This window comes from Leuciscus leuciscus (assembly GCF_965113295.1).
Source record: "Leuciscus leuciscus genome assembly, chromosome: 14".
Taxonomy (NCBI): Eukaryota; Metazoa; Chordata; class Actinopteri; order Cypriniformes; family Leuciscidae; genus Leuciscus; species Leuciscus leuciscus.
The window spans coordinates 28745766-28772610 of record NC_138738.1 but is presented as its reverse complement, the minus strand read 5'-3'; the positions used below and the strand labels follow the sequence as shown (position 1 = coordinate 28772610).

At 37.5% G+C, this 26845-nt stretch overlaps 4 protein-coding genes across 6 annotated transcripts in view; 1 reads left to right on the top strand and 3 right to left on the bottom strand.

The window, feature by feature from the left end:
* Positions 1 to 4944, bottom strand: part of agap1 (ArfGAP with GTPase domain, ankyrin repeat and PH domain 1) — a 217092-nt gene extending 212148 nt beyond the window's left edge. Inside the window, exon 1 of one of the 2 annotated variants that reach the window (XM_082136709.1) lies at positions 3778 to 4944. In XM_082136709.1, the coding sequence (XP_081992835.1) occupies positions 3778 to 3940 (163 nt within the window). In that variant the 5' untranslated portion in view covers positions 3941 to 4944. The remainder of the gene's footprint in view (positions 1 to 3777) is intronic. The other variant, XM_082136710.1, reaches the window with a different exon arrangement.
* A 691-nt stretch (positions 4945 to 5635) lies between these two features.
* Positions 5636 to 8161, bottom strand: faimb (Fas apoptotic inhibitory molecule b). The gene is made up of 4 exons (XM_082137428.1): positions 7597 to 8161; positions 7099 to 7327; positions 6682 to 6731; positions 5636 to 6460 (listed from the first exon to the last, which is right to left on the bottom strand). The coding sequence occupies exons 1-4, from the start codon at positions 7708 to 7710 to the stop codon at positions 6311 to 6313; spliced, it is 543 nt and encodes a 180-aa protein (XP_081993554.1). The 5' UTR covers positions 7711 to 8161; the 3' UTR covers positions 5636 to 6310.
* A 356-nt stretch (positions 8162 to 8517) lies between these two features.
* ccdc80l1 (coiled-coil domain containing 80 like 1) lies at positions 8518 to 17210 on the top strand. Of its 2 annotated transcripts, XM_082136761.1 has the most exons (7): positions 8534 to 10705; positions 11445 to 11601; positions 11674 to 11810; positions 11912 to 12063; positions 12160 to 12263; positions 15495 to 15578; positions 15697 to 17210. In XM_082136761.1, the coding sequence occupies exons 1-7, from the start codon at positions 9017 to 9019 to the stop codon at positions 15993 to 15995; spliced, it is 2622 nt and encodes an 873-aa protein (XP_081992887.1). In that variant the 5' UTR covers positions 8534 to 9016; the 3' UTR covers positions 15996 to 17210. The 2 variants fall into 2 exon arrangements, with proteins under 2 accessions (XP_081992886.1, XP_081992887.1); XM_082136760.1 differs by having other exon boundaries at positions 8518 to 10705; positions 11445 to 11810.
* Positions 17211 to 19638: 2428 nt separating this feature from the next.
* On the bottom strand, positions 19639 to 26299 carry slc19a2 (solute carrier family 19 member 2). Its single transcript, XM_082136922.1, has 6 exons — positions 26108 to 26299; positions 23414 to 23998; positions 22419 to 22656; positions 21579 to 21771; positions 19909 to 20050; positions 19639 to 19812 (listed from the first exon to the last, which is right to left on the bottom strand). Exons 1-6 carry the CDS (start codon positions 26234 to 26236, stop codon positions 19678 to 19680), a joined length of 1422 nt encoding a protein of 473 aa, XP_081993048.1. The 5' UTR covers positions 26237 to 26299; the 3' UTR covers positions 19639 to 19677.
* Between the last annotated feature and the right edge of the window lie 546 nt (positions 26300 to 26845).

Below are 26845 nucleotides of genomic sequence, written 5' to 3'. Positions count from 1 at the left end.
GCATTTTATCACAAAATTAATAACTGAGGAACACTGGGTATCTATCAACTTTGTGCGGCCAATAAAGTATGAAATTAGGTAGAAGTTTTCTAAAGTTCAAAATGTCGTAAAATATATTCGGCAGAAATTGATGCAATTCACACTAAAAAGAATAAGAGGAATAATTATTTGTAGTGCTGGGCAGTATGACCAAAAATTTATACCACAGTATTTTAAAAAAGTATTCCGGTTCCACAGTTTTTTTCCCCCATGCATGACTGGGTGTTAATCACATTTTTTAGTGATTGAGAGAGGAAATACTGCAGTAGATTGAGGCCGGGTTCACACCGGACGGCCGGCCCGCGCCGTGAAGCGCCAGTTTCGGCGTCTGGTCTATTTTTTGCGAGATCGCGAGTGATCCGCGTCCATTCCGGCAGGAAGTCACACCAAGAAACACGAGACATCCGGTCAATTGTCAAAATAAAAGCAATTTTCAAATTAAAATACCGCGAGTGACAAATGCGATCATATTTGTGTATCTAAACAGACTAGAAAGATGAAAACAAACAAAGAAAAAAACTGTCTACCATATTCTCTCTCTGGCTGTGTGTGTGTCTTGACAACGGATTAATAAAAGAAGTGTACAAACTTCTTGGTTACAGAAACATGGTGTATTCATTTTATGAGGTTATTTACTTACCCATGATGTAAAAAATAGCTCTGAATAAACAACAACTGAGCAGAAGCGCTTGTCGACCTCCGCGAAGAATACACGTCTGGTGTGAACAGGCAGGCGCCGGACCGCGCCGGATTTTCCGTTCCGCGCCGCTTCCGCGTCCGGTGTGAACCCAGCGTGACTTAGAACGTCCTATTTTACTGTCATGAGTGAATATTGTAGAAAAATTCCACACTAGTATTAATACAGGTTTGCAAGGCCCCACAAAATGATGCTGTTTACAAAGAGGTGCCAGCATGAGGCACTTTAGGAGCGCAGAAACAACGGTTTCCCTGGTAACGGCTGTACACAAATCAGCGCAGTGCTCAAACGCGCTGCTTTATCAGGAAAGATAAAGAAAGATTCAATGAAAAGTTCCCTTCAAAGATACATTCACATAAAAACACCCGCGGAGCGTTTTGACTTTGAAACGTGCAGTGCTCATGTTTATTCAACGATGTCAAAGCCTTTTGGAAAATCTATTTGTGGCGGGCAGTGTTGATATTGTGAACCAATGTATGGGAAACACAAATATAATTTGACAGCTATCAATTATAGTTTAACCTATCCATCTTTACCGTCACGCTTAGTAACACATACAGCAGTGCCCTCACCACAGTGCAAGTGAAAAGGGACCCTCTCAAACAGTGGCGTTCTGAACGTTGTTTAAGCGACATACACCGGTATAGCGGTATATAATGAAAATGTATATCATAACAAAAATAAACACCGGTATTCGGTATGAACCGGTATACCGCCCAGGACTAATTATTTCTAGGCTATTCAGTTCACAAGTTAGCAGCAAATGAAAGGTCAAATTTCAACTGTTGGTGGCAATAGTAGAAATTACAGATTCAAAACTTGGTCCGGACACTTGTCATACTTTCCCCAAGCAATGTACCAAATTTCACAACATTACTCCAAATTTGCATAAGACATTTTCCATTTTATTTTTATGCACATTTTTGGGGCATTACATCACTAATGCTGGATAAAACATTTGCAAATAAAATGCTCACAAAAGCACATACGCTCATGTTTGCCTTTAAAAAAATAAAAAAATAATTTGAAATTAAAACTGATTTACCATTTAAATGGTTAAATGGAAACCATTTACTTTAATACTTGTATATGATTGTGCATGATAGCTTTCTGAATTTTAGATTCTCAGAAGGTCTGTTTTATCCAACATTCATACAACTCTTCTTTTCTATGCACAAGCTACACTATTCATTCTTATAAATGTCATGCCCTTTATGCAAGAAACAGGGAGGCCAGAGTGTCACAAACATGCCTTGCATAGAGAGCGATCTGCTTAGGCTCAGACCAACCCGTCCCTGATGTGTCAGCAGGCATTTGTGTAAAATAAAGTAAAGTGCACACCAATGTAAATGCAACACCAGTCTAATATCTGAAGACAGACAAGCTTCAGATCACAGGGCGTGTTAAGTATCGCTTTTCAGCTCAGATTTGCCATCTGTTAAACTAGAGGGTCAGTGAGCAGTTAATGAAAGTGGCATCAAAGTAGACATTTAATCCACCATTACACATTCAATACCTAAATCCTGATTATTCTGCAGATTGTTTTTGGAATATTAAAAATGTTTGCATTAAATTCACTTCCAAGAACACATAGTTAGTAATGACAGCAGTTAGTTAGCACTTAACTAACATGATTAGTAAAACACTGCAACGCCAGAAGTCAACCAGTTTTGACAACAAAACAAACATAACTTCTGTCAAGTTCTGCTTTTAGAATGCCAACTTTGACTCATGACCACATGCAACATAACATGTAGGGCTATGATGCCTTTAAATTTAAGGAATTATAAATAACTATAGCAAGATTTTAAAAGATTCACTTTTGATTCCACTAAGCAAGTAAACACGTCCAATCTCAAGTCTGTCTTGGTTCTTAAGGAATTAGACAGGCCGGGGTCTGTCGAGGGGGTGTGCTAAGGGAGTGACAGGTTTGTCTATGTCAGGCTGATCCATGTGCATGTCTCAGCAAGTCAAGAACCATTTTACTTTCATTGAAAGGGGTCAAAGATTCAAACATCAGCTTTGACAGAGACATGTCACTGACCACACACAGCCAAGAGCCCACTTATTCATTATCAAAGCACTCACTGCAATCTAGTGGAACACTGAGTTTCATTTCAAGCACAATGCAGTTTCTCATTTTGCCATTACATAACCTACAGGTAAAACTGACAGCATTTGCATTTGTGTGTAAAAACCATGATGATTATCTCTAACTACAGTATTATATTAAAACAATGACAAGGCATTAAACCTCACAGGCCATGACAGCCACTCTCCCACCACCCTTCAAAGAAATCTTCATGCAAACCATACATAAACACTACCTTCAATCCTCTACAAGTAGCAAGAATGAAATCTGCATCTGACACAAACCATCAACAATTCCTTGTGACAGTACGGATCTTATTCAGAGTAAATGACATTAAATGTTCATGAATTAACTGAGGCTGTGACTGGCAGATCAAAGGGTTGTACTGCCTAAGTATCAATCAAATACTATACAACCTATCGAACAGACTGTAATCTATATAACCTGGTTATATAGTGAAAAATTACGGGAAAGATCTGACTGGCTAAAATCGGAACTTCTCTGTTTAAAGTTTGACTCAAACCTCTCTCACGCTTACAATGACTAAATCTGAAATCTCAGATGTCTTGAAGACAACTAAATGGTTTAAAAAACAACTACAATAACCAATAAAACATTGGAAATAAGATTTACTACCTCTCATTTCTAGAAGCCAAAGGTCCAAAACTTTTTCTTAGATTGAAAAGAAAGTGCACTCGTCATGTGAAGAGAGAGAACTAATCATCACCCTTTGGAGTGGCTTGATTTGTAATGTCATTATTCATTATGTAATATAATACTCATTGTGTATTTTTTAATGACACTGGGAGTGGACACAGATTTCATAAAAGTGGCATGTTATAATGTAGGTTTGTGTCGTACCATCCCATTTTCGTTGCCACCAAATATACAATTAAAGATTCTGAAAACTGGCTCTTGAAGGAGATTCAAATGCCCTTGTTGCCCTTACCTTCGATGGCAATGACGTGCTCTCGGATCTGGTTCTGCAGCAGTGGATCCTCCACCCGCTCCAGCAGCTCGTAGATGGAGTAGATGTTCGGATGGACGGACTCGAACCTCTGGATCTCAGCTCTGATCGCAGCTGAGTTCGCCAGGTGCTGCTGATAATTCATGTTTGCAATGTGATCTCTTACAGTGGAACCCGATATGCAATTATCTAAAGAGTGTTTGCAGGTGATTTAGGGACAGTGATGTGCTGCAAACACAGCAGTGAGATCAGATGTCCACATGAGGTCTGAGGTCAGCTCTTAACGATTTTGGTCAAAACCAAAACAAAAACTGCAAATTATCCCAAATGTACACAGTATATATACCATAGGATACAATCACAGATGGCAGCAAAACGAACTAATGATTAGGCGTTAAACCACCTAACACTTCATGCGAGACTGACTATCAGCGGCTTTGATATCAGTGCATGTAATATTTGAGTATGTGTGTAGGCTACTACAACAGAAGTCCAGACGCTGGAGGGAGAGCTGCAGCTGTCCGGATTGGAAATCCCAGGATACAGTCATATGCCCCATATCCTCGTAAATACAGCATAAAAACAAAGAAGCTCCACCAAATCACCACGCATCGTCATTACGGACTATAATAGGCAAGTGAAGGCCATCTCAGGTCTACAGTCCGAGGCGAGAAGAGTCCACATGGTCGACTCCGGCTGTGTGCTTCATACACACTGACCAGTTTCAGCGGCAAAAAGGGCTGAGACGAAGATAAATTATTAAAACTCAAACTCGCCGAGAAACTACAGTTCGCACAGACGAGCTGGACACGGTATGTCTGCTGTGTTCCCAGCACAGTCAACTCGCTCTCTCCTGTTGTTCACTTCGGCTCATGCTGACATTACAACCAATGAAACACTTTCTGCGGTCTAGATGCGAAACCACAAAACCATAGAGGTGCGCCAACCTCAACGAGATACTATCGCCGGGGTTTTCGGGTATCTCTCTTGTTTTATCCGCAAAGATGGGTGCATTCCCTTTTCTCCCGCACTGAGGTCCGTCCCGTCTGTATCCTCTCAAACATCATTGCGCCTGCTCCTTCCTTTGGACGCTTCCTACTGGAAAAAACGTCGGCGCTTCGGAGCCGTCGTCAAGGTCGTAGCTGCGCTAATTCTGCGCAGTCCGTTGTTATAAAAACGCATACAGGTCGCCACACACTGGATGGGGGCGCTATAGGGTGCACTTATCTTACCCTGAACACATGTGTCGTTTGATTAGACCATGTAAACCATAAGAATGACTTGTTGGTCTCAGTTCTGTGACACACTCGGATATGACCTAAGAGTCTTATGCTAACATGGGTGTGTGACCATCCAATAAAGGTTAAACATATGCTGGTTTGGTTTTACTGGTGAACTGAGATGGGTTTAAAGGGTAGATGCAACCCCTTTAAGTGTGTGTGTGTGTGTGTGTGTGTGTGTGTGTGTGTGTGTGTGTGTGTGTGTGTGTGTGTGTGTGTGTGTGTGTGAGATATAGGTTGTTGGGTCAAAATGTCCCCATAAGATGGCAATGTACAAAATCCTTGTCCATATAGGGAACATTTTTGGTAAACAGCTTATAAATTATACTAAGTGATGTTTTTTGAAAATGTAAAAATGCAGAAAGTTTTCTGTGATGGGTAGGTTTAGGAGTAGGTTTAGGTTTAGAGGATAGAATATACAGTTACAGTTAAAATCTGGAATGCCCCTATAAAACATTAAAACTCAATGTGTGCGCTAAATCAACTAAATTGTGTTTTTGATCATTTAGATCAATAATTGAATAACCAATAACAGACAAAGCAGAATTCCAGTATAAGACATTCATCTGAAAGGTACATTTATTCCAAGGCTTGAGCATATGAATATACATATTTAATTTCCCATATTTTAATTGAAGATATGTCATAGTATAGTAATCAAACTGGATGATTTCACTCATTTAACCTAGTTTTAATGAATAGTGAAGACATCTAAAATATATCTAACTCATGGATTTACTGAATAATAACCTATTAATTACAGTAAATATTGAAAAAATATATATAATTCTAGACACACAATACAGAAATCTCTCATCTCAGGGGGACATGAGGGAGGGAAGCACGGTCATTCGAAAATACTATCAGGTTTCTACTGATACAAAGCTTAATGCTAATCGGTGAAGTATCCCTTTAAGGTGGGGATGGGTGTCATCTTGCCTCAAGGTCATCTTACCCCATCTTACCCAGGTCTTGATAATAATAATAAAAACATCTATTTTTCACAAAATGTATAATTTATTTAAATTAAATGGGATTGATTGTGCTTCTAACGATACTTAAGACCTTTAACAACTTTAAATGTTCTTGTCCATACTCTGAACAAAATTAATGCCAACATACTGGATTTATTGAACAGAAAGAAAAAAAACCTTTTCAGTGCCATCTGTATCTAATTCTGATAAAGTACACTGTTGGTAAATGTCTGGCACATCTGAATTCTATTAGCCTCCATTTTACTCAATGGCCTCTTCTATCCTGATTCCATCCACCAGTAGGGAATGAACTATTCCATTACGTTTCCTTCCACTGGTTGTTGCTTTTATGCAGCATTCACGGTTTCCCACTGCAAAATGTGTCTCGGTTCCATTCTCGGTAAACTCCCCCTGCACACAGAAATCAATATAAACATAGGCATGTAACTAAATAAGCACAAGCCATGGGAATGCTGCGCAACGATTAAGATGGTGTTTCATATTTCCACAGTGGTAACTGGTCACACAACTGCTCCATTAGCTGACGCGACTCCGACTTAATGGACCAAAGTGTATCTTTCATACATCTAAAGGCCTGTGCCAGTGTGAACTGCAGTATTAAAAGTTCTCACCATGGTCTCCATTTTCTGTCCATTGCACCATACATCCATAGTGTCTTTCTCTAGTGAAACAGAAAAAAACACATAATGGTTTGCTAATGTTGTCTTAATTGTCTTAACTTCAGAGATTACAGTTAAACTGTCTGATGCCTGCCAAATCAAACAAGCAACTACCTGCAACTACAAGCAACTACCCCCCTTCCTAAAATATAAAGTAGCTATATATTTTCATGTAAAAAAGGCCTCTTTGTACTGTCCAATAAGTTGACCTTTTTTTATCTGACCCCCTAATTTGAAAACCCTGATAGTCATTATCTTCATACACTGTAGATATAAATGACATTGAGAAGAATAAGGGTTTTCAGAAAAACTTAAAGAACATCATTTTGCATCATAAATCAAGAGGGATGTTTTCACTGTGAGTCTTACCTAGAACTATCCTGTAATCAGCATCATCCAGTTTCAGCGCCCATGTTTTGGAAATCTTTGATCGGTTGTCCAAAAATGTTTTGAGACTTTTTCCGTTGATCTCCAGTGTGTACTCATAGGAAAACCCAGTGACCGCCTCAATAAGTATGGTTGCTTTTGTGTCTGTATTCCCAACAGGGAATGTTTCTTTTCCCACCAGTTTGAACAGCCAATCCCTCCTCAACACCTCCTTAAAAACAAGACTTGATAAGACTTATTATAATTATTTGATATGATCTCATTCATCTTTATATTAGATATTATCTTATATTATTATCTAAATGAATAAAGATATTTAAAGATATTTATTCTGCCTTTTTTTCATGAATGTATTTATATACTTTTTGTGTAATATATATACACACACACTCACACACACATATCATTATGACAATAAGATAACACAATGCTATAGCCTATAGTATAATAATAAATAAATACAAATATACTAGATCTCACCTTCCCATTAATGTAAATGACCCGTTTTCCTGTTGTTGTTCCATGTTCAAACTCAATTCGGTAAAACCCATCACTTAGCGACACATCCCACGTTCCCACAATGTCTCCGGACATTCTGTAGGCCTATTAAGATCCACACAACCCAAGCACTCTATACTATGTTTATTTCTCTGTAATATTTTAGCCTGAGCCTGGTCATAATAGCCATCGTCATGTGTAATGGCTGATTAGATCTCTGTATATTCTTGAGGAGGTTGCCATCCTGTGCTCGCTCAGCAACGAGTGCATTAGTGTAAGAGGCTTAACTCAAGCAGAGAGTAATCGAGGGTGTTCGTGTGCGAAGACGTTTTATTTAATTTATATATATATATATATATATATATATATATATAGGCTATATTACTTCAAGCACATTTAAATAGACATTAGGTTTAAGAGTTAAAAAAATTAAATTAAATGAAATGTTAAAGAGCGTAGATTCTTCCCCTTTTCTTTGGATCCTCTCTGGCACCAATAGATGGCAGTCCTCTCTCTCTCTCTCTCTCTCTCTCTCTCTCTCTCTCTCTCTCTCGCCTTTATAAAATATTCTTGACGCAGAAATATTTTTTAGATCCTAAAGATGGTAAAAATAAATAAAATAAAGTTTTTTTTTTCTTTTTAGGCCTACGTTAAAACCAGAAGCAGCTGATTGCATGGCAAAAATACAAAGTAGACTATTACGTATGTGATCAATAAAGTTTTTTCAAATAAAGTATTTCATATTTTAAAAAATGACATATAAATCCCTTCACAACTCTATTTTGTGCAATGTTGTGCAATATGATGGTATGCAAATTTGATGTAGAACACATTAGCAAGGCAAGCACGCTATTAACATATCAAAAGAGAGTGGGCGTGGTCAATCTGGCTGCGAGCCCCGCTTGTTGAGAACTTTCTTCCAGATCTCAGTCAGTGCCTGCATGGAGCTCAGAGAGCATTGAGAAGTATTGGACACGAGGCTCTTTTCACGCCATTCTTTAAAGGATACAGAAATTTGACAAAGTGTTGTGGATTTCTGCCTGTCTTTCTTGGAAACTGCTTGACGTAACTGAATATTATAATGAGGGAATGCATACGGAATTATGCATTTCTCGCAATCATTTGACAAACTCATTCGCTTTGGATTATGACATTATATTTTTCCCTCGAAGACGAGTCGGAATAACTTTTAGTTGTTTTCTTAATATCTAATTTACGCAGTTTTTCTATATTAATCTGTCTTTTGTTTACTATTATTGTAACACGATTGAGCAGGAATGCAGGGTTAGTTTGTGTCTCGCTGCTGTTGGATCAAATTACCCAAACCTTTTCGCCTATTCAATGTCATAATTTTTGGATTGATTTGTATTTATGCTGTAGTCATATTAGCAGTATTATTGCAATGAAAAATCATCAGGTACATGCCATTTTGTTTACTCTGACGTGGATTCAAGCATCAGAATTGGTCCTGGATTACACAGGATCAGAGGGAGGAAATGCACAATTAGAATCAAACACTTTTGTCAAAAAGTACACAAATTATGTGCAATCTAGTAGAAGATTTGCACAGTCATCCACCTCTGGAAACACACGTATACTCAGGAAACGTCAAAATGATCAGAATGTGGAGTCATCACGACCCCCAGCCAGGAGGGTCCTGAAAGGTCAAAGACAAGTTCCATACAGGAAACCCAGTGTGACTTACAGCATTCCTGCTCAAGAACCTATTTTTCAATCTACTCCATTGGGCACAACTAGCTCCATAAACATCCTGGCTGGTTTTGCAGGTAAAAAACGTGTTCTGGTCATTTCAGCTCCCAACGACTCTGATGGCTATTACAAGTTAATGATGAACTTGCTCAAGCCGGACGTGTACTGTGAGATGGCGGACAGACACGTGCAGCAGATTATAATGTTCCATGAAAAGGGGAAGATGGGAGGCAAGGTGAGCCATGTTAACAATCAGGGATCTCTGGTGGAGGAGCCGTTGGATCCAGCCCTGGTTCCCAGACTGATGGGATTCCTGAAGCTGGAGGATGGTAAGTTTGGGATGGTGCTTCTAAGAAAGACCCTTCAGGTAGAGGAAAGATACCCATACCCTGTTCAGCTGGAGGCAATTTATGAAGCGATAGACCAGACTCCTATGCGTAGACTGGAGAAGGCCAGGCAAAAGGGCTTTGTGCAAAAGTGCAAGACCGCTGGAGTTGAGGGCCAGGTAGTGCAGTCTGTTGGCTCAAATACAGTTGGTTTGCAGCCGCAGGTGAACACGACAAAAAATACAGGGCGACACAGGGTGAGACCAGTCCCTCAGCCCACCCAGATAATTCAGGCACAAATATCAACTACCATCAGTACCACTACAATGACTACAACCAAAAAACTTACAACAACGACTACCTTGAAAACTACAACCACAACACCTCCAACTACAACTACTATAACAACTACAGCACCTACTACCACCTTTTTTCCCTCAACAATGACTACTATTACCACAAATGCACCGTCCACAGTGGTGCAAACGCATCTACACACAACCGTACCCTGGAACACAGGTGTGCCCAATACTTCTGAGCGGGTCTACCGGCCCTCACTACCAAACTGTCTGAGGGACACAGATACTCGTCTCGCTGTTACCTCTAACTTCTACAAACAACATAAAGGAAAACACCAAGACCACACGCAAAAGATTTCAACTGCAGTCTCACCAACACAAGCATCCACACAGAAGGGCAAACTGCCTGTGGTAAAACATGGATGGAGTGAAAAGCTTAGTCAGCACACAAGAGAACGAGACACACGGAGGCCCACTGCTAATAAACCAGAGACAGAACTTATTACCACTCAAAAGGGCAAAACTAAAGCTGACAGTGCCGACCGGAGGAAGAAGGTGGATAGACCTGAAAAACCTTTAAAGAAGATACCTGGAGGGGAAAAAGGCCCCAAAGTGACAAATGTCAATGTTCAAATAAAAAACGCTGTGCAAAAGCCAAATGTCTTTGAAGAAAGGGCTGTTGTGGACCAGGCAGCCAATTCCAAGAAATCTTTAGAAACTTTTTTGAGTTACTTTCAGAGAAGACGACGGCTCATAGTACGTATTGTATCTATGAGACACATGGAAACAGTTACATGAGATATAGCTCAGGGCTCAACAATAAGGGTGACCCTTTGTGAGAGAGTTTCGGGCCAGATGTCAAAACTGTCACAGGCCCAATGGGTCATCGACTCATCGCTATATCTTAACATTTTTATTACACATTACTCATCACCAAACTTTTTCTGAAATTTGGTGACATGGAATTCTGTTTATCGACTTTTAAACTCATCAGATAGATAGATAAATATATAATGTATATTTTTTATCTATTATGCAATGTGTGAACACTTTTAATAATTTTTAAAGGTCAGTGAAAATGTGTGAACATTTGAATCATTTTCAAATGAATATTAGATAATAAATGTAAATATGATACATTTAAAATGAAAAAATAGATAAATGTATACATTTAAATGAATAATTTTCCATTTATTTAAGAAACCTTTGGAAAAATCCTTACTGTTGAGCCCTCTTAGAAATAAAGGTTCTGTATGGCATCTACAGTATAATTCCAATATCTATTGAACTTTTCTATGCACAACAGGTTCTAAATATTGCAAAAAGGTTATTAAAATGTTCTTCATACTAAGAAAAATTTCATACCAAAATGTAAACCCTCCCTGTTGAAAACTTTATTTGCTCATTATGTTCCTGAAAATGAAGAAGCATTTTGGTTAATTCAAGCACTGAATCAATGTCTAAAAATGTTGGGTGTTTTATTAATCGTCTGCAGGTTATAACTGCTCCAGATGAGCAGAATCATATGTACAGTGAACAGAGGGATGAGTACCTGGAGCAAGTGTGTGATATGGCCCTGCGTAAAATTTCCATCATCAGTATCTTTGGGCCCCTCACTAACAGTACCATGAAGATTGAACACTACCAGACAGGTCAGTGCTGCTTACAGTCTTTGTGTGTTTGTAACATGTCCTATCAAAATGTCCTCATTCTTTTTTTAACAGAACAGGATAAGCCCTTACGAGGCCTGCCGGACAGTGATCTCATCAACCAGGACCTCATCACTGCATTTCGGAAACATTTTGGGATGATTTATAATGATTTCAACATGTTGCTGACTGACTTTGACATGAAAGTCAAGGTGTGTCGTAAAAAAACTTTTGTTAGTGTATATGAGATGTAGATGTAATCATTTCTGATCTAATTTTATTACACAAAATTATGCATTCCTTGTTTTCACAGCAACGATATGAAGTCCCGATTGTTATGCAAGCAGTGTTTGATTACATTGACACATTGTCAACTCGCATTAAAGAGATAGAACAGCAGAGGAAACTTGCAATGATGTGCAAGAAAGAAGACAAATCAAGATCTCTAGAGGACTTCCTATCTAGGTTCGAAATAACCACTGTCGGTGTCTGGATTTATGTAGTGCATTAACGCAAGGAATGTGCTCACCTGCATGCTTTCTCATGTCATTGTCTTTTAAGATTCCGTTGGAGGCGGAGACTGTTTGTAATATCCACCCCTAATGATGAAGAATGGGCCTATCAGCAACAACTCTACGTCATTAATAGCCAAGCTTGTAATCTAGGTGAGATCATTTGGGTAAAACTTATTGCCATTTTTAGGAACTATCTTCCACTGTGAAATAAACTTTTAAATGTGAACGTACTAGCGCTACTTACAATAGACTACAAAATGCTATAGACAAATCCAGAAGTATGCAAAATGAGAAATCTTCAATTTCACTATCTCTAGTTTATGGTCAGTGTTTTTCAACTCCAGTCCTCAGGACCTACCTCCCAAAAATGTGTCTCCCCTTTTAAAACACTAAGGGGCTATTTACACGACACCATTTTCAACTAAAAACAGAATACTTTTTATGTGTTTTGGCAGTTCATTTACATGACAACAGTGTTTTGGGGTCCTGAAAAAAAAAGTTAACTTTTGAAAATGGGATTCAGAGTGCAAGTGGGATTCATAACGATACTGTTATTGTCTCTGTGTAAACTACAAAAACGCAAATTTGTGAAAATAGTGACGTCTTACGTATTACGTGTTCAGTCTATAGGTGTGTAGTAGTGTTTCTTTACAAAATGATATCGCCAACTACTGGCCTGGCAGCATAATACAGCGTTTGTAGTTGTTTTCGCTGATCTGTGTGAACAAGGATCGTTTTATCAACGTTATCGTCTGTACGTGAAGAACGCAAAGGAAATCGTTTCTGTTTTTAGTAAATCATTGTCTTGTAAACGTACCCTAAGAAGCTGATGACCTGAATCAGGTGTTTTAATGTGTGAGATTAGATATCTAAAACATTCTAGTTCATATGTGTGTCCCACTGAGAAACACTGTTGTAGGTAATATACACTATTACTGGTGTCCAAAAACGTTTTGGTCTGCCAAACCTCTTGGAGGTAAAATATTTACTTGAAGTACCCCTCAGATTTTAGTTCAAATTCGCATATTCACGGTTTTCTGATGTTGGTTAATGGTCAAATTACATGCAGATTAAATAACAGATTAAATATTTGAACATTTTCCAGAAAATGTTTTATTTTGATATTTTTTTTTATTTGAAACATTTGATTTCTATTTTAAGTGTCAGCGAGTGATTACAAATTATGAAAATAAAGTGCAGGATTTAGTCATGGCAGTTAGTTTTATTTAAAAAACTGAAAAGAAACAAAATGCTCAGGCAAAATCTTCAAAAACAGAACAATCAACGTAACTAAGGGTCTGTTTACGTGACACCATTTTAAACTAAAAACGTAAAACTTTTAATCCATTTTGGCCGTTTATTTACACGACAACGGCGTCTTGGTTGGCTGAAAATGCTAACTTTTGAAAACGGGTTTCAAAGTCCAAGTTTTTGAAAACAGTCTCCAAGTAAACAACAAAAACGCGAATCTCTGAAGACGATGACGTCATGCACATGCATATTACGTGTTCAGTCTATGGTGTTTCTAACAGCCTGGCAGCAGAATGCAGCATTTTTTGTTGTTTTCGTGGATCCGTCGTCTGTACGCGGAAAACTCAAAGGAAAAACTTCTCAGTTTTAAGCATATCATTGTCGTGTAAACACATTTTCCAAACCCTGTAATATCATACAGGTAGAAATTCCTTTTTAATTGATTATTAAATTGTTTAATTATGGTTTATACATGCTAGTTTCCATAGTAGAGTGCAGGATAAATATTTTCATTACTACTGGAGCTACTGGAGCAGTTTGCTACGTTTCAATGAATTATTAAACAGCAAGCACAAACTGCAAAAGCGGCAGCCCTTCCTGCCCACTCAGTGTCCGAATTCACTCACTCGTTTTCATTCACTCTTTCAAGTGGGACTATATTAGTGGAGTAATGTAGGGAATAGTGAATGAGGGTATAGGGGGCGATTTCGAACACATCATTGGTAACACAGAAAACTAAAACATGTGACAAACCCACCCAAAATAGAAACTGACACAGATACCCGTAACCACAGGTTACCAATATTGAAATGTTTTAAATGCTTCACTTTCAAACATTCAAATCCTCAAACTTTATATCTAGGCTAAATAAAGTGAACCAAGAGCACACAGCATCCTCAAAATGCACATAAAACAGAACCAAACCGCTTTAAGATACTGATACACCTCATCAAAGCTACTTGAGTGTAAAAAACATTGCTGCTCACTCTAAAACACGCAACTCAACAGACTATATTTATTTAAACAACGCCTCTGATAAGCTATATCGCTAATTCGGTTTTATTTTGATTAGTTGTGAATCCCCATTTAATTATTGAAATTTTACATTTGATTTCATTAATTATTAAATTTTCATCAACTCACGAACCCCCGATTTGGGAAACCCTGTACTATTATATGTAACCTATAATATAAAAGACCTTAATGGTCATAATATAGTTCAGACAACATACACTTATGTAAAACCAGCCAATCTGAGAATTTACTAGATTAAGAAAAAACAGGAAAGTTGAGACTATATGACACCGCACTCAAACTATCAATATTAGTACTTTTTTGTGAACTGTATACAGAAAGCTCTATTTGCTATATCAACATCACTCCACTTGTTTATGTAACTCAGAAAATAGACACTTTTTGTTTTCTGAAATTCCATGTTAAGCATTTGTAAACAAATTTTGGGGGTCCGGTCCGGTCAAGACCCTATGCGAAAATGTCAACAGCTGTGATTTGGACGTTCCAATCAAAAATGCATGACTTAAGTGCATTCTACACTATCTGGATGTCTTGACCTTCAAACAACCCCATAATTCCAATTTGACAACTAACAGAAAAAACGATTTGCACTAGGAAATCATCAAGTCAGATGCCAGAGGATTCTCCAGAGAGCTGCCCGCTTATAGAAATGCACATATGGTATTGATACTTGTCTTTTAATTGGAACCAGCTCTTATCTGCACAAGAGCCCTCAATCACAAATGGCTCTGAGGAATGGCACTAATAAAAATAGGATGGCGCAGTCCATTTACAGCTCTTTTGTTAGCTATTTTGGAAGTAGAAACATTTTTAGGAATCTTTCTCTGCATTCTTTACAATCCAGGAGGACCTGTGGATGTTTGAGTCGTGCGTATCGATCCAACAGAGACCACTTCCTCTCTGGGGCATGACAGCTTGATTGATGCCTTCATAAACGAAGGCCCGTTTTAGAACAAAAAACAACACATTTTTAATGCACATCACATGCATGTTTCAGAGAACATCTCTGCGAAAATTCTGTTGAATCCAGTGTATAGTATGAGTCACCTTTTGTTGTTTCTATGTTTAGTCTTTCTTTTTTCCCCAAATTCACAGGGCTGCGTCACATATCTGTACTGAAAATTACTGGAAAAACGCTGGATGACATGAGTGGAGTCCTGGAGCTTTACCCCATAAATGGTGAGATTAGCGACTCGTTTCGCAGTGAACAAAACTCACTCACTTTTATTGCTGGAATGCAGATGTAGTGCTGTTTTATTCTTCAAAGAAAACGAGCAAACTGTGGTTTGTATTGCAGGGAGTGCATCAGTGGACCGTGAGGACCTGTCTGCCTCGCTGGGGCAGGACATCAGAAACTACTTCCAGATCAGCCACGAGTATTTCTCCATGCTGCTTGTTGGGAAAGACGGCAATGTGAAATCCTGGTACCCCTCGCCTATGTGGTCCATGTCAATCATTTACGAGCTGGTGGACTCCATGCAGCTTCGCAGGCAGGAGATGGCCATCCAGCAGTCTCTCGGCATGCGTTGCCCAGACGACGACTACAGTCACCATGATGGTTACCATGAGGGCTATCATCGGGGTTATGGTTATTAAGAACAGTGGGAGATGTCTTTGATCCTGTGCACTCCCTACAGGGAAAAGTGTGAATAGTTTCAAATGTCAGAACAGAAGACTTTGCCTTTGCAGTTTTCTTACGAAACAGTACATTGAGCTCCTCATTTTATGTACCATTTTGTGGAAGCTGATATTTAGATTTGCTCTTGTCATGAATGATTTGGTAACACTTTACAATAAGGTTCATTAGTTAACAATACTTCTACAGCATTTATTATTCTTAGTTAATATCAGTTTCAACATTTACTTATACATTATTCAAATCAAATATTAAAATTTGTTAACATTAATTAATGCACTGTGAACTAATATGAACAGCTTTATTTTTATTAATTAAAAAAGATTAATAAATACTGTTACAAATGTTTTGTTCATTGTTAGTTCATGTTACTTACTTATGTATTAACTAATGAACCTTATTGTAAAGTGTTGCCAATTATTTAAAAGTGCTGTTAATGTTTTTGATTCACGTTTTATGTTTTACAATTTGAATGTACTTGTATGCAGTTTCTTTTAGCTGTACATTTATGAATTTAACATAATAAATATTCATTGCTAATAAGGACAAAAATCAAAGTTATTTGTTTGTGTGTATTTTGTTCCACAATTAATTATCTATATATTTTGTTGATAAATTGAGTCACAAGTAAACATTTTTTAGTCTGGGAACATTTTGTATGGGCTATTTTATCTGGAATTTCTCTACTGCCCTCTACTGGGCATTCAGGGGTAATAAAATATGCACTAAGACATTTAGTAAATTAACATTATTTTCATGCATTGCCTAATGACATGGATGATTTTAAATGATTTTTTTTTTTTTAAAGGCTAAATGTTAAGTGTTATTAGTATATGCAATTATGCAATGTGAAAACATTAAAATGAATAATTTGTACAAATCTTAAATATTGCATACCAGAAGAAATGCACAGATCCACCAAATGTGATCAGGTTATTTTTATTTTATTTTAGAAAACCCCTACAGAAGAATACTTGTAAAAACAAAAAAAAGCAGCACTACAAGATCATACTTCAGTATCCAACATCATAGAGCACATAACACCTAAAACCAAATTACCTTACAATATAAAACATATACCTTAAAGATGTTAAATCCACACACAAAATACTCGCACAACCCTGTTTTGATCTCAAATTTCCACAATACAATAGAAGAAATTAAATAAAAAAATTTATAAAAAACAAGTACATTTGTTATAATGTTAGCACAATCATGACTGATTTTTTTTAGTCCATCAAGACAATCATTTGTTATTGCTTTTTTTAACATTTAAAATGTTATTTTTAAAAGAAGGCTGAATAGGTATGAAAATTTTTCTAATGACAGTGTTACTGCATGTAACTTATGCACTGCATAATTCTAAAATATCTTTCTACTGTATCATTTTTCTGTAAAGCTAGACCCTAGATAAAGATTTATAGATCTTTGCCGGTATTTGCAAATACGGTACAATGGATGGTGCAATGCAGCTTTTGGCTGGTCATGGTAAATTATGTCGCTGTGTAGTGTAGTCAATTGAATTGTTAACACTGAATCTTTTTATTCTGACATTTGAACTAAAGAATTCATTTCCTTCTGTTGTGTGTAACATGATATATCAAGTACTATTAGTGTTCAATAATGTTCTGGTGTTCAAACAAACAGACATGCTCCCCTTTATCTGTAAATAAAGAAATGTTTTTAAAAAATAATGTATTAAATAAAACATAGATGGGATGTTCAACAAAACGTGTAGTTTTTGTATGGAGAAACGTCTAGCAGCACACATTGATAAACTGTTGCAATATTATACAACAGTTAGTTCCAGTCCTCAAATTTGATTAATCAAGTGACTGTTTTTGATTGAGTCCTTGAATCATTCTCTCTTTTCAATGGTTCAGTCCAGAACAAAACACAACCACTTTGAGTGGCACAAAGATGTGCAAAGGTTGATTCTGCTGTGGCTTCATTTGGAATGATTTTCTTAGAATAGACAAAAAAATAACTAAAATGTTACATCTCTCTTTCTTTACAAAAGCAATCTGAATCAAAAAGGCTTTGGGTGCTTTTACATTTTTTTTTGTGTGCATCCTCCCTTTCTTTCCTCATGTCCCAGCTCCACCAGGATTCAAGAGGACGAAGAATCGTAGGAAATATTTAAAATTGGAATATTCTTGATCACTCGAGGGTCATCAGCTGCGCTTAAGGGATCTGCCCTTATGTTGTTGAAGTTTGGTTATTTTAGAAATTCATTAAGAAATAATAATAATAATAATAAAGTAAGATGCCTTGTTGAAATATGTGAGATGTATGGTTTGTTTAAACTGCAAAGGTAAAACAAATTGAAAGATTGTGACAGATGTGAAAGAGAATTTATGTGTGTGTCAGTCGACATTAAATGAAAATTGACCCTATTTACTTTGTTAGTGCATATTACTAGTCTTGCGGTGAACAATTAATCCGTGCAAGTTAATACACAGAAAAAATTAGTTTGCTGTGGTAATCTTTAATCAAAATCTGAAAAGTTACTTCCGGTCTGGAATGGCGTTCCTTCTCTGATGACGTCAGTTTGACGGCTTGGGTTGAAAACGCTTAACCACTCCCCTCAAACCGTTAGTCTGCTATGAGAAGAGATGGAGAGGAGGAGCGCTATAGTCAAACCCTGCCCTCTGTTCAATATTTCGTTTCACTTGGAAATACGTCACAGCACTGGACGTAAATCCTAGGGATTACAGGGATCCTAGTTAAACTAGGGACTGTAGGTACTCGGTGTGTTTCGACCGCAGATGAAGTTCTGGGTAAAAGTTCCCCCTCAGAAAGTCCCTGCCCAAGGTAGTACTTTTTCAAAGTTCAGGTACTTTCGGAGATGGGTCTTGGGCACTGAACATGCTGATTGGTTGAGTTCATGCCGCATTTGAATTGGTTGACTCCACGCACCATTTTATTTCAACCACCATTTTTAAAAATCTGTTGCGGTGCGTGCAGTCACCGGACTAATTTGCCTAATCTTCACGGTACTTAACCACTGTGGAAATGCAGATAGCAGCAGGTCTGGGGGAAAAAAGTTCATGGGACACATTGTTCCTGGTAAATTCGGTGGAAACACGGCTTAAAATGATAATTCATTACAGCGCCCACTGGACTAGAAATTCAATTATAAAACGGATAGTTCCGGTCCTTGATTCTGACTGGTTGAGCCGCGTTCGAAGTCGTTGTAAATTACTCAAACATACACCTTTGCCCGCATTACATAGTATTACTGCGCATTGCACAACTGCCGTTTGTGATTCTTTGTAGCTGCATGTGTTGCTTGGCAACCTCTTTGGAACTACATTGCTTGGCGGAGGAATAAATGTGCTATTACGTTATATTTGTTGTTGCTTGTGCTTATTTTATGAATAAAATAAATATTTAGTGTCAAGTAACAACCATAAAATAAGGCATCATAATGGTTTCCTTTAAATAAGTGCATTTTCTTCTACACAATCTGTGACTGACATCCACTTACAGTGTATAATTGTGAACTCAGTAATAAGAATCATAATTATCAGTGCTAATCTATAAAGCTGGTTCAATCAATGACTGATTTGGAAGTGCTGTTTATCTTTTTTTATACATTCATGTTCAGTTAGACAGAGGTTTATTCCATAACCTTGCATTTCATGCCTCTGGAACGGACTCTGTTGTTGGTAATTCATTCTGTCCTCCAGATCTCCTTCTTTTGAACAGTTTATACAGCCCAGCAATGAAGAATATCACTGCTACTGCAGCAAAGTAGCTCGCATAGATCAAAAACTGTGGAAAGCAGAAAATTGCACAGGATATTAGCAGCTTTCATTAGTGATGCAGAAGCATTATTACTCGCTCGGCTGGATTCATGTTGTACTTTACCTGTAGAAAAATGTCCAGGCCCAGTCCGGCAGAATCTACTACAATCACTGTAAGAAGCGTCTGCAGTAAGAGTGCAATGAAAGTGTTTACTCCAAAAACCAAAGCATATCGTTTCATGCTTAAGTTAGCAGCAATCTGATACCTGCAATATAAAAAAGACAAATGAATTTGGCCTTTCCCAACATCGATTTAAAGTGTTATGCATTTAAATATTTTACAAGGATTTTTTTAAAGAGTAGACTTTTAAAGAAAAGTATTGTCAGGGTCCAAGTGCACATGGACAACTCGACTGAAACAGCCAAACGAATTTCAGATAAATGAGCGGAAAGACTACAGTTTAGAAGGCAACATCGCTAATTCAAATCTCACTTCAGATTTAAACATGATTATTTGGAGTACTGCAGCAACAAGCTTGTGCACAAATTGAACAAACACGGACAAAATATAGATGGAAATGGAACCAATGAATGAGTTTGGGCTCTCTGTGATTTAGGAATGCAGAAACAGTGTTTATTCATTTAGCCCATCTTCCAGAGAGTAAATATGCCCTTGCTTTGTAATGAATTCTTTCAATCATGCAATCAAATGAATCAAGAGTTTTGGAGTTTTTGTTCATTTTGCTGTTGTTACGCCCAGAGCCGTAAGGGTTTGTTGTTGTGCCCAAGCTGTGCTCTGTATTCTCTCTTTGACTGTTTAACTTTACTCTAACTTCCCTAAGCACTTCCCCTCAGAGGAATCCTCAACGCCATTTTGAAGTGTGTTAAACTTCGTAAAGTGGGTGAGGGACGTTTATATGGACAGACACTCGACCCTTTGATTTTGACAGAGGTTGCGAGTCTACTCAATATGTACACTTTAAGCAGAACCATAGACCACAATGCACCATGGTTGGGACGTCACAGCAGATCGCGCTTAATTTAGCCCCACCCCACACAACTCTAGTGTATTGACATTCTATTGTATTGACAGTTATTTTGACATTTAACCGCATTTCATACTTGTAGCTCCCTTAGTAGTGGGCACTCATATAACGCAAGCAATGACGTACATCCAAGTGAACGTAATGTGATATTGTGTGATATTTTGAAGAATATGGGTAACCAAACAGTTTATGGGGCCTCATTGACTTAGGGAAAAAAATACTATGAAAGTCAATGGTGGCCATCAACTGTTTGGTTACTGGCATTCTTCAAAATATCTTCTTTTGTGTTCAACAGAAAAAAGAAATTCATACAGGTTTGGAACAAATTGAGGGTAAGTAAATGACAGAATTTTCATTTTTGGGTGAACTATCCCTTTAATCACTCAAACCCCTTTATCTAAAGCTCTCTACTTAACTGTCTGACTTGTACATCTGCCATGTTTGTAGTTTAACACTTTTATTTGTGTTTGTAGTTCTAATCAAATCCTTGTCCAACACGCAATGGGTTGTGGGCAATATTAGCCGTTACAATGTGCTTGGATCTGCACTTCGGATTCTAACCGGAAAGAGTAGACAATCCGGGTATCTTTGGAATACTCATTTCTCCTTTTTTCTTTCATTTTCTTTCGCTGTCGTAATTTCTTAGAACGTTGTGGTCCGAACAAAATGTACCTTCACAAAATTAAAAGTTATCCAGCGTAAAGCTGATTTCTAAAGAAAATGTATACATATTGACAGCTTTACTTACGTTGCTATGGTGATAAGCAGCATGTAGGTAGCTCTGAAGATAATATAGGCAGTGTAGCAAACCCAGATATTCCTGATGGTGTCCATGAGGCACACACACACTGCAATTACCACAGAGAAAATGCAGAGAGCAAGTTCTCCCCACACTGCCCAGGACACTTTCACAAAGCTTACAACAAATGCAGCAAAAGCACCTGGCGGGAGAAACATAAGTCATTAAAAGTGCCCATATTACGCTAATTTCCAAGTTCATCATTTTATTTTTGGGGTCTACTAGAATACATTTACATGATTTAAAGGTGGGGTAGGCAAAATCCAGCCAAAAGTCGTCATTTGAATGTAGCTTGAAATGGATTTATAAAAATCTGATTTCATGTTATTTTTTTCCGTTCTCACTTGCTAAATATGATCGGATTCCAATTGGATATGCATAAAAATCGGATTTGGACTGATAGTCTAAACAAGGCTATAGTGAAATCACTTTCCCAACTGTTCTTTGAGGACAGGACAAATTAGCCAGTAGGTGGGCATTTTGCAAATGTGTAACATGTTTATGTAGCTAATGGAAATAATATCAGGACTACAAACAAGGGGTTTCAGTCAAGCTAAACTCTGCAGGGCTGTGTCCCTCCAGGAACTGAGTTTGATACCTCTGCACTAAAAGAAGAGTAAAAATACAAAGCATAATAGGTGCCCTATTATTGGGAATCAATTTATACAATTGTTATTCGATTGTTGAATTTGTGTTGATAATTATGAAAATGCTGGCAACAGAGAACGCATAACAAAGTAATTTGAGAATGAGCATATAATAAAATGAATTATAAACCGATGACCATACCAAGCAAGGTAGAAATGGTCTCCACATATCCATTGTAGATCTCAAACTCATTGGAAGGCAAGATTTTCTCCCAAAGTGCTTGAGCGTAATTAATCACCTGGAAGTAACCACATGTGGACAAAGCCCACCACACTGACCAGGCCAGTAGGGTAGAGGAGGAGTAACACTGCAGGAAGTCTGCCCAGAGCATTTTTAACACTTCCAGTAATCTACTACTGCTAGTGTTGTCCCTGAAAGTCTGAAAATCAAACAAATGAGTCAAATCAAGTCATAGACAGTTATCTGATAATGCATATGACTGTGTTTTTAATGTTTTTAAAAAAAGAACATTCAGTCATCATTTAAAGACTTTGGTTTGAAACACAAAGATATTTTTTCTGAAACCTGAGATGGTTCAGTCCCTTCATTGAAAGTCTAGACAACCAAAAATCCAAAAAGGTCTTTAAGACGTCGTAAAATAAATTCATATGAATTGAGTGTCTTAAAGTCTTGTAAAGAGATATGATCACTTTATATGAAAAATTGATTTAATTTAGGCTTTTATTCACATATAAAAACACATACATCATGTCACATGCTAAAACAAACCTCACTGGTCCTCATGCATCCCGCACGCACTTTTGAGATTCCATAATTACCATATGTGACATGCTCCATGTATAATGTTTCGATCACTGCTTTGATGTAAATTAAATATGTTGTTCATCATATAAAGCGAACATATATCTTTATAAGATTTGGATCAAACCGCTTGATTCATATAGATCTATTTTACGATGCCTTTATGACCTTTTTGGATCTTCTAAGTTTGGGTTATCTGGACTATCAATGGAGGGACAGAAACCTCTCAGGATTCAATAAAAAATATCTTAATTTGGGTTTCAAAGATGAACAAAAATCTTTTGGGTTTGGAACAACATCAGAGTGAGTAAATAACAGAATTTGGACACATTTTTAAAATGTTATTATCATTACATAAAAACTAGTCTACTCACCGTTCTTTCATCTGCACTAAGCTGCATTTTGGACTCTGGATCCTTTGGATCCTCTGGATCCTCTGGCTTCTCGATTGGCTGACCACGGTTCATGGGTTCCAGTACTGCTTCATCCTGAGAGCTGCGCTCTCTCTCATGAAAGAACAGGCTCTTACCGGGCATGGGTAGGAACCAAGGGGCAACAAAAGCTATGCAGGAGGACACCAGAGTGATGACGCTCAAGTAAAAAAGAGGTACCTGGGCTACAGACACCAGAATCTGTCCCACGAGTGAGCCAATGGCCGAGCCCAACAGTGTGACGCTGCGACAAAAACCAGTCACCCTCTGATAATGAGACGGCTCCACAACACTGTAGATATAGGAGTAGTACGCAACTTCAGTGGCAGTGGCCAAACCGAAAAAGAACTCCAATAACTGCATGGCCCGCACACCCTGGGCCTTCATGAGCATAGCATATGTCACTATGAAGCTGGCCGCCTGGAGAATAAGCACAGGTTTGTAGCGAAGGTAATCCGTGGCCAGGAGAACAGGAAAAAGCAGGACAAGGTAGGAATATGTCCATAATGGATAGATCTCGTTCACAACCTGTGATAAAAGTTAAAGTAGTTAGAAGAGTAAATAATACAATAGTCAACATTTGAAGCGGATCAAAAAAGTTCAAAGTTGTCCTAAGACAAGAACGGGTTTTGTGCAAAAAATGTATGAAAGGTTTTAGATCCACTTCAAATGGTGTAACGTTACTGTAGATAAAAGTTTATGGTGAAAAAAAAGATTGTTTTAAAATCTAGCTTAAACCATGTGCCACATTTTAAATTGAACACCAAAAAATGTAATGTGGTGTAACCATCAAATAAAAAGTAGTAATATATTTTCCTTACACCTTCAATACATGTGAGTGTACACATTTTAATTAAGTAAATTTAAATACAATGTAACAGTAACATATTTTTTTTTAAATTAAAGAATATTCGGGGACATTTTACAACCTGAACTAATTAGATTATTATTATAATAATTATTCTTAGACTCAATTTCTCCTCCTAAACTGTTCAAGCCACATCCACCAAACTCAGAATAGACCTTCAAACTGTTCTGACTCGAGTTGCTTCATCTTTTCAGACAGATAGGATTTACGGTTTTCCTCAAATTGCTGATCAAAAAATCCCATAGACTTTCATTGCGGAATGTTCAAATTGAGCCAAGACTATTCAAACTTCAACTGTCTAAATTCAAATTTTGACAGTTGAAGAGGCCAATTAGACTCCATTTGCTGCCATTCTATGTACTATTTCTAATCAATCTAGACTAATTTAAGCTTCCATTCTATGTACTATTTCTAATCTATCCATCTATCTATCTATCTATCTATCATCTATATTTTTAACTAATAATTCTTTCTAACTAATCTTCCCTTCTTTCTTTCTTTCTTTCTAACTCCAAACTAAATTCAAATTTTGACAGTTGGAGAGGCCCATTAGACTCCATTAGCTGCCATTCTATGTACTATTTCTAATCAATCTATATGTATCTTTTAACTAATCATTCTTTCTAACTAATATTCCCTTCTTTCTTTCTCTCTCTTTCTTTCTTTTTCTCTTTTCTTTCTTTCTCTCTCTCTCTTTTTTCTTTCTTTCTCTTTTTCTTTCTTTCTTTCTAACTAACTAGACCATTAGAGATCAAATCTTTTTAACTTTCTAACTAATCTTCCCTTCTTTCTTTCTCTCTCTTTTCCAATCTTTCTTTCTTTCTCTTTTTCTTTCTTTCTCTCTCTCTTTCTTTCTCTCTTTTCTTTCTTTCTTTCTCTTTTAAACTAAAACTATTTCATTCAATTTTAAAACTACTAAACTAAAACTTAAACTAATTCAAACTAAAAACCTTCAAACTTCAAGCTTTTAAAAATTCTTCTAACTTTCTAACAAGGCTTGTTCATGAAAACTTAAGTTTGTCTACCAACTTTTTATCCGGACCACGTGTCTTTTAGTCCCGTATAGTCATCCCTGATTGGTCTTAACCACAGTGACGGGTAGGTTTAGGATCGGGGTTAGAGGTAGGCCATCGTGTGGTCAGGATAACCGTATTCCCATTTTTATACTTTCTGTTTTAATGTCCACGCATGCTGGTGGCACACCATGACCTTGATTCGGCACATGCTATTATATATAGCCTATATATAAGCCGAAAGCTGAGATGGATAAAAAATGGACGCAAGCTCACAACCTACAATTAGCATTTCTTCAAAAGACACACAAACACTCTCTGAAGCCAAACAATCTTGTGATTCAGCTTTATTTATTGCAGGATTTTGCTTTGTAAAAGAGATTAAGCTGCTAGGATTAGACAAATAGCTGGCAGATTTTCCATCAAGCTGATGGGAAAAGTTGACCTCCAACACCCAAGTATATTCTTCACATTAAATTATTTTTTTCATTCTCTTTAAAATGTTCTTTCAAATCGTGCTCAGAGAAAGAAAAAAGCAGAATATGTAACTTTGCTGTGTCAAATTAACGCACGTGTTCACATTTATTAATATTTTACCATCATTTATTGTATTTCACTCTCATAAAATCGAGATGCCTCATTCTATTCTAGCGGTTTATATATTGAAATTAGTTGTCGGAGACCTGCCTGCATGTGATGAAATCTTACATCGTTCTGATTCGTTCACCGCATGCTTCCATCATCTACAGCACTTACCTCTGTCTCAGTCAGGTTTTTGTCGGGTCCCATCAAAAACCGTGTTAGAAAAGGCTCCAGTGGTCTGTGGCTGGAGAAAAATCCATAAATGCACAGTAAAACTGTGGGGCAAAGCCATGGTTCAGTCATAATCGCTTGCGCCTATTAACCTTAACGCTACAAAGTGAAAGATCCATAGAGGAAAGATCGAGAGAGCGGGGAGTTAGGACATTCTCACATTTTTTGACATTTTGCAATTCTTCTTCTGATTTTTAATGGTGGTTGGCAAACAACTTTTTAATATGCATTACCGCCACCTTCTGAAATGGAGTGTGGATCGCCTACTTTACTCACTACTAAATAGAGTGCCGAAGTAATGACGTCACTTTGTAGGCCAACCCGGAAGTTAGCGGCGCATGGGTTCCCTCGATCAAAAAGCAATGCATTTTCCCCATAGACTTTTGGAAAATCGCAAAAAATAAGATCTGTGTTCAACAAAGAGTTGTGACCCTTACACGTTTTGTCTATCAAGATAATCTTTACAAGTTAATCCAAAATGTATACATTTTGAAGCCTAAATAAAGCCGTCGGATATAAAATGCTAACGGTAGGCTATCAACGGACTACAGCACACCATGGTCGCGGATCAACGTCATCATCAAGCTTCCTCAAACTCACTCACTCGCTCGCTCATTATGATCTGCACTGTGTATGAACCTATGTTTTACAGTCTATGGTATGAACCTATTTTTACAGTCT

Bases quoted from the DNA above. Each gene is read 5' to 3' on its own strand.
- faimb (XM_082137428.1), bottom strand. From the start codon at position 7,710: ATGTCCGGAGACATTGTGGGAACGTGGGATGTGTCGCTAAGTGATGGG. The intron at 7,328-7,596 runs GTGAGATCTAGT...CTTGTTTTTAAG, and splicing joins TCATTTACATTAATGGGAAG to GAGGTGTTGAGGAGGGATTG. The intron at 6,461-6,681 runs GTGAGAACTTTT...TTCTGTGTGCAG, and splicing joins GACAGAAAATGGAGACCATG to GGGGAGTTTACCGAGAATGG.
- ccdc80l1 (XM_082136760.1), top strand. From the start codon at position 9,017: ATGAAAAATCATCAGGTACATGCCATTTTGTTTACTCTGACGTGGATT. The intron at 12,064-12,159 runs GTTCGAAATAAC...TTGTCTTTTAAG, and splicing joins CTAGAGGACTTCCTATCTAG to ATTCCGTTGGAGGCGGAGAC. The intron at 12,264-15,494 runs GTGAGATCATTT...CCAAATTCACAG, and splicing joins TAGCCAAGCTTGTAATCTAG to GGCTGCGTCACATATCTGTA.
- slc19a2 (XM_082136922.1), bottom strand. From the start codon at position 26,236: ATGACTGAACCATGGCTTTGCCCCACAGTTTTACTGTGCATTTATGGA. The intron at 22,657-23,413 runs GTGAGTAGACTA...TTTGATTTTCAG, and splicing joins TTAGTGCAGATGAAAGAACG to ACTTTCAGGGACAACACTAG. The intron at 20,051-21,578 runs GTAAGTAAAGCT...TTTATATTGCAG, and splicing joins CTGCTTATCACCATAGCAAC to GTATCAGATTGCTGCTAACT.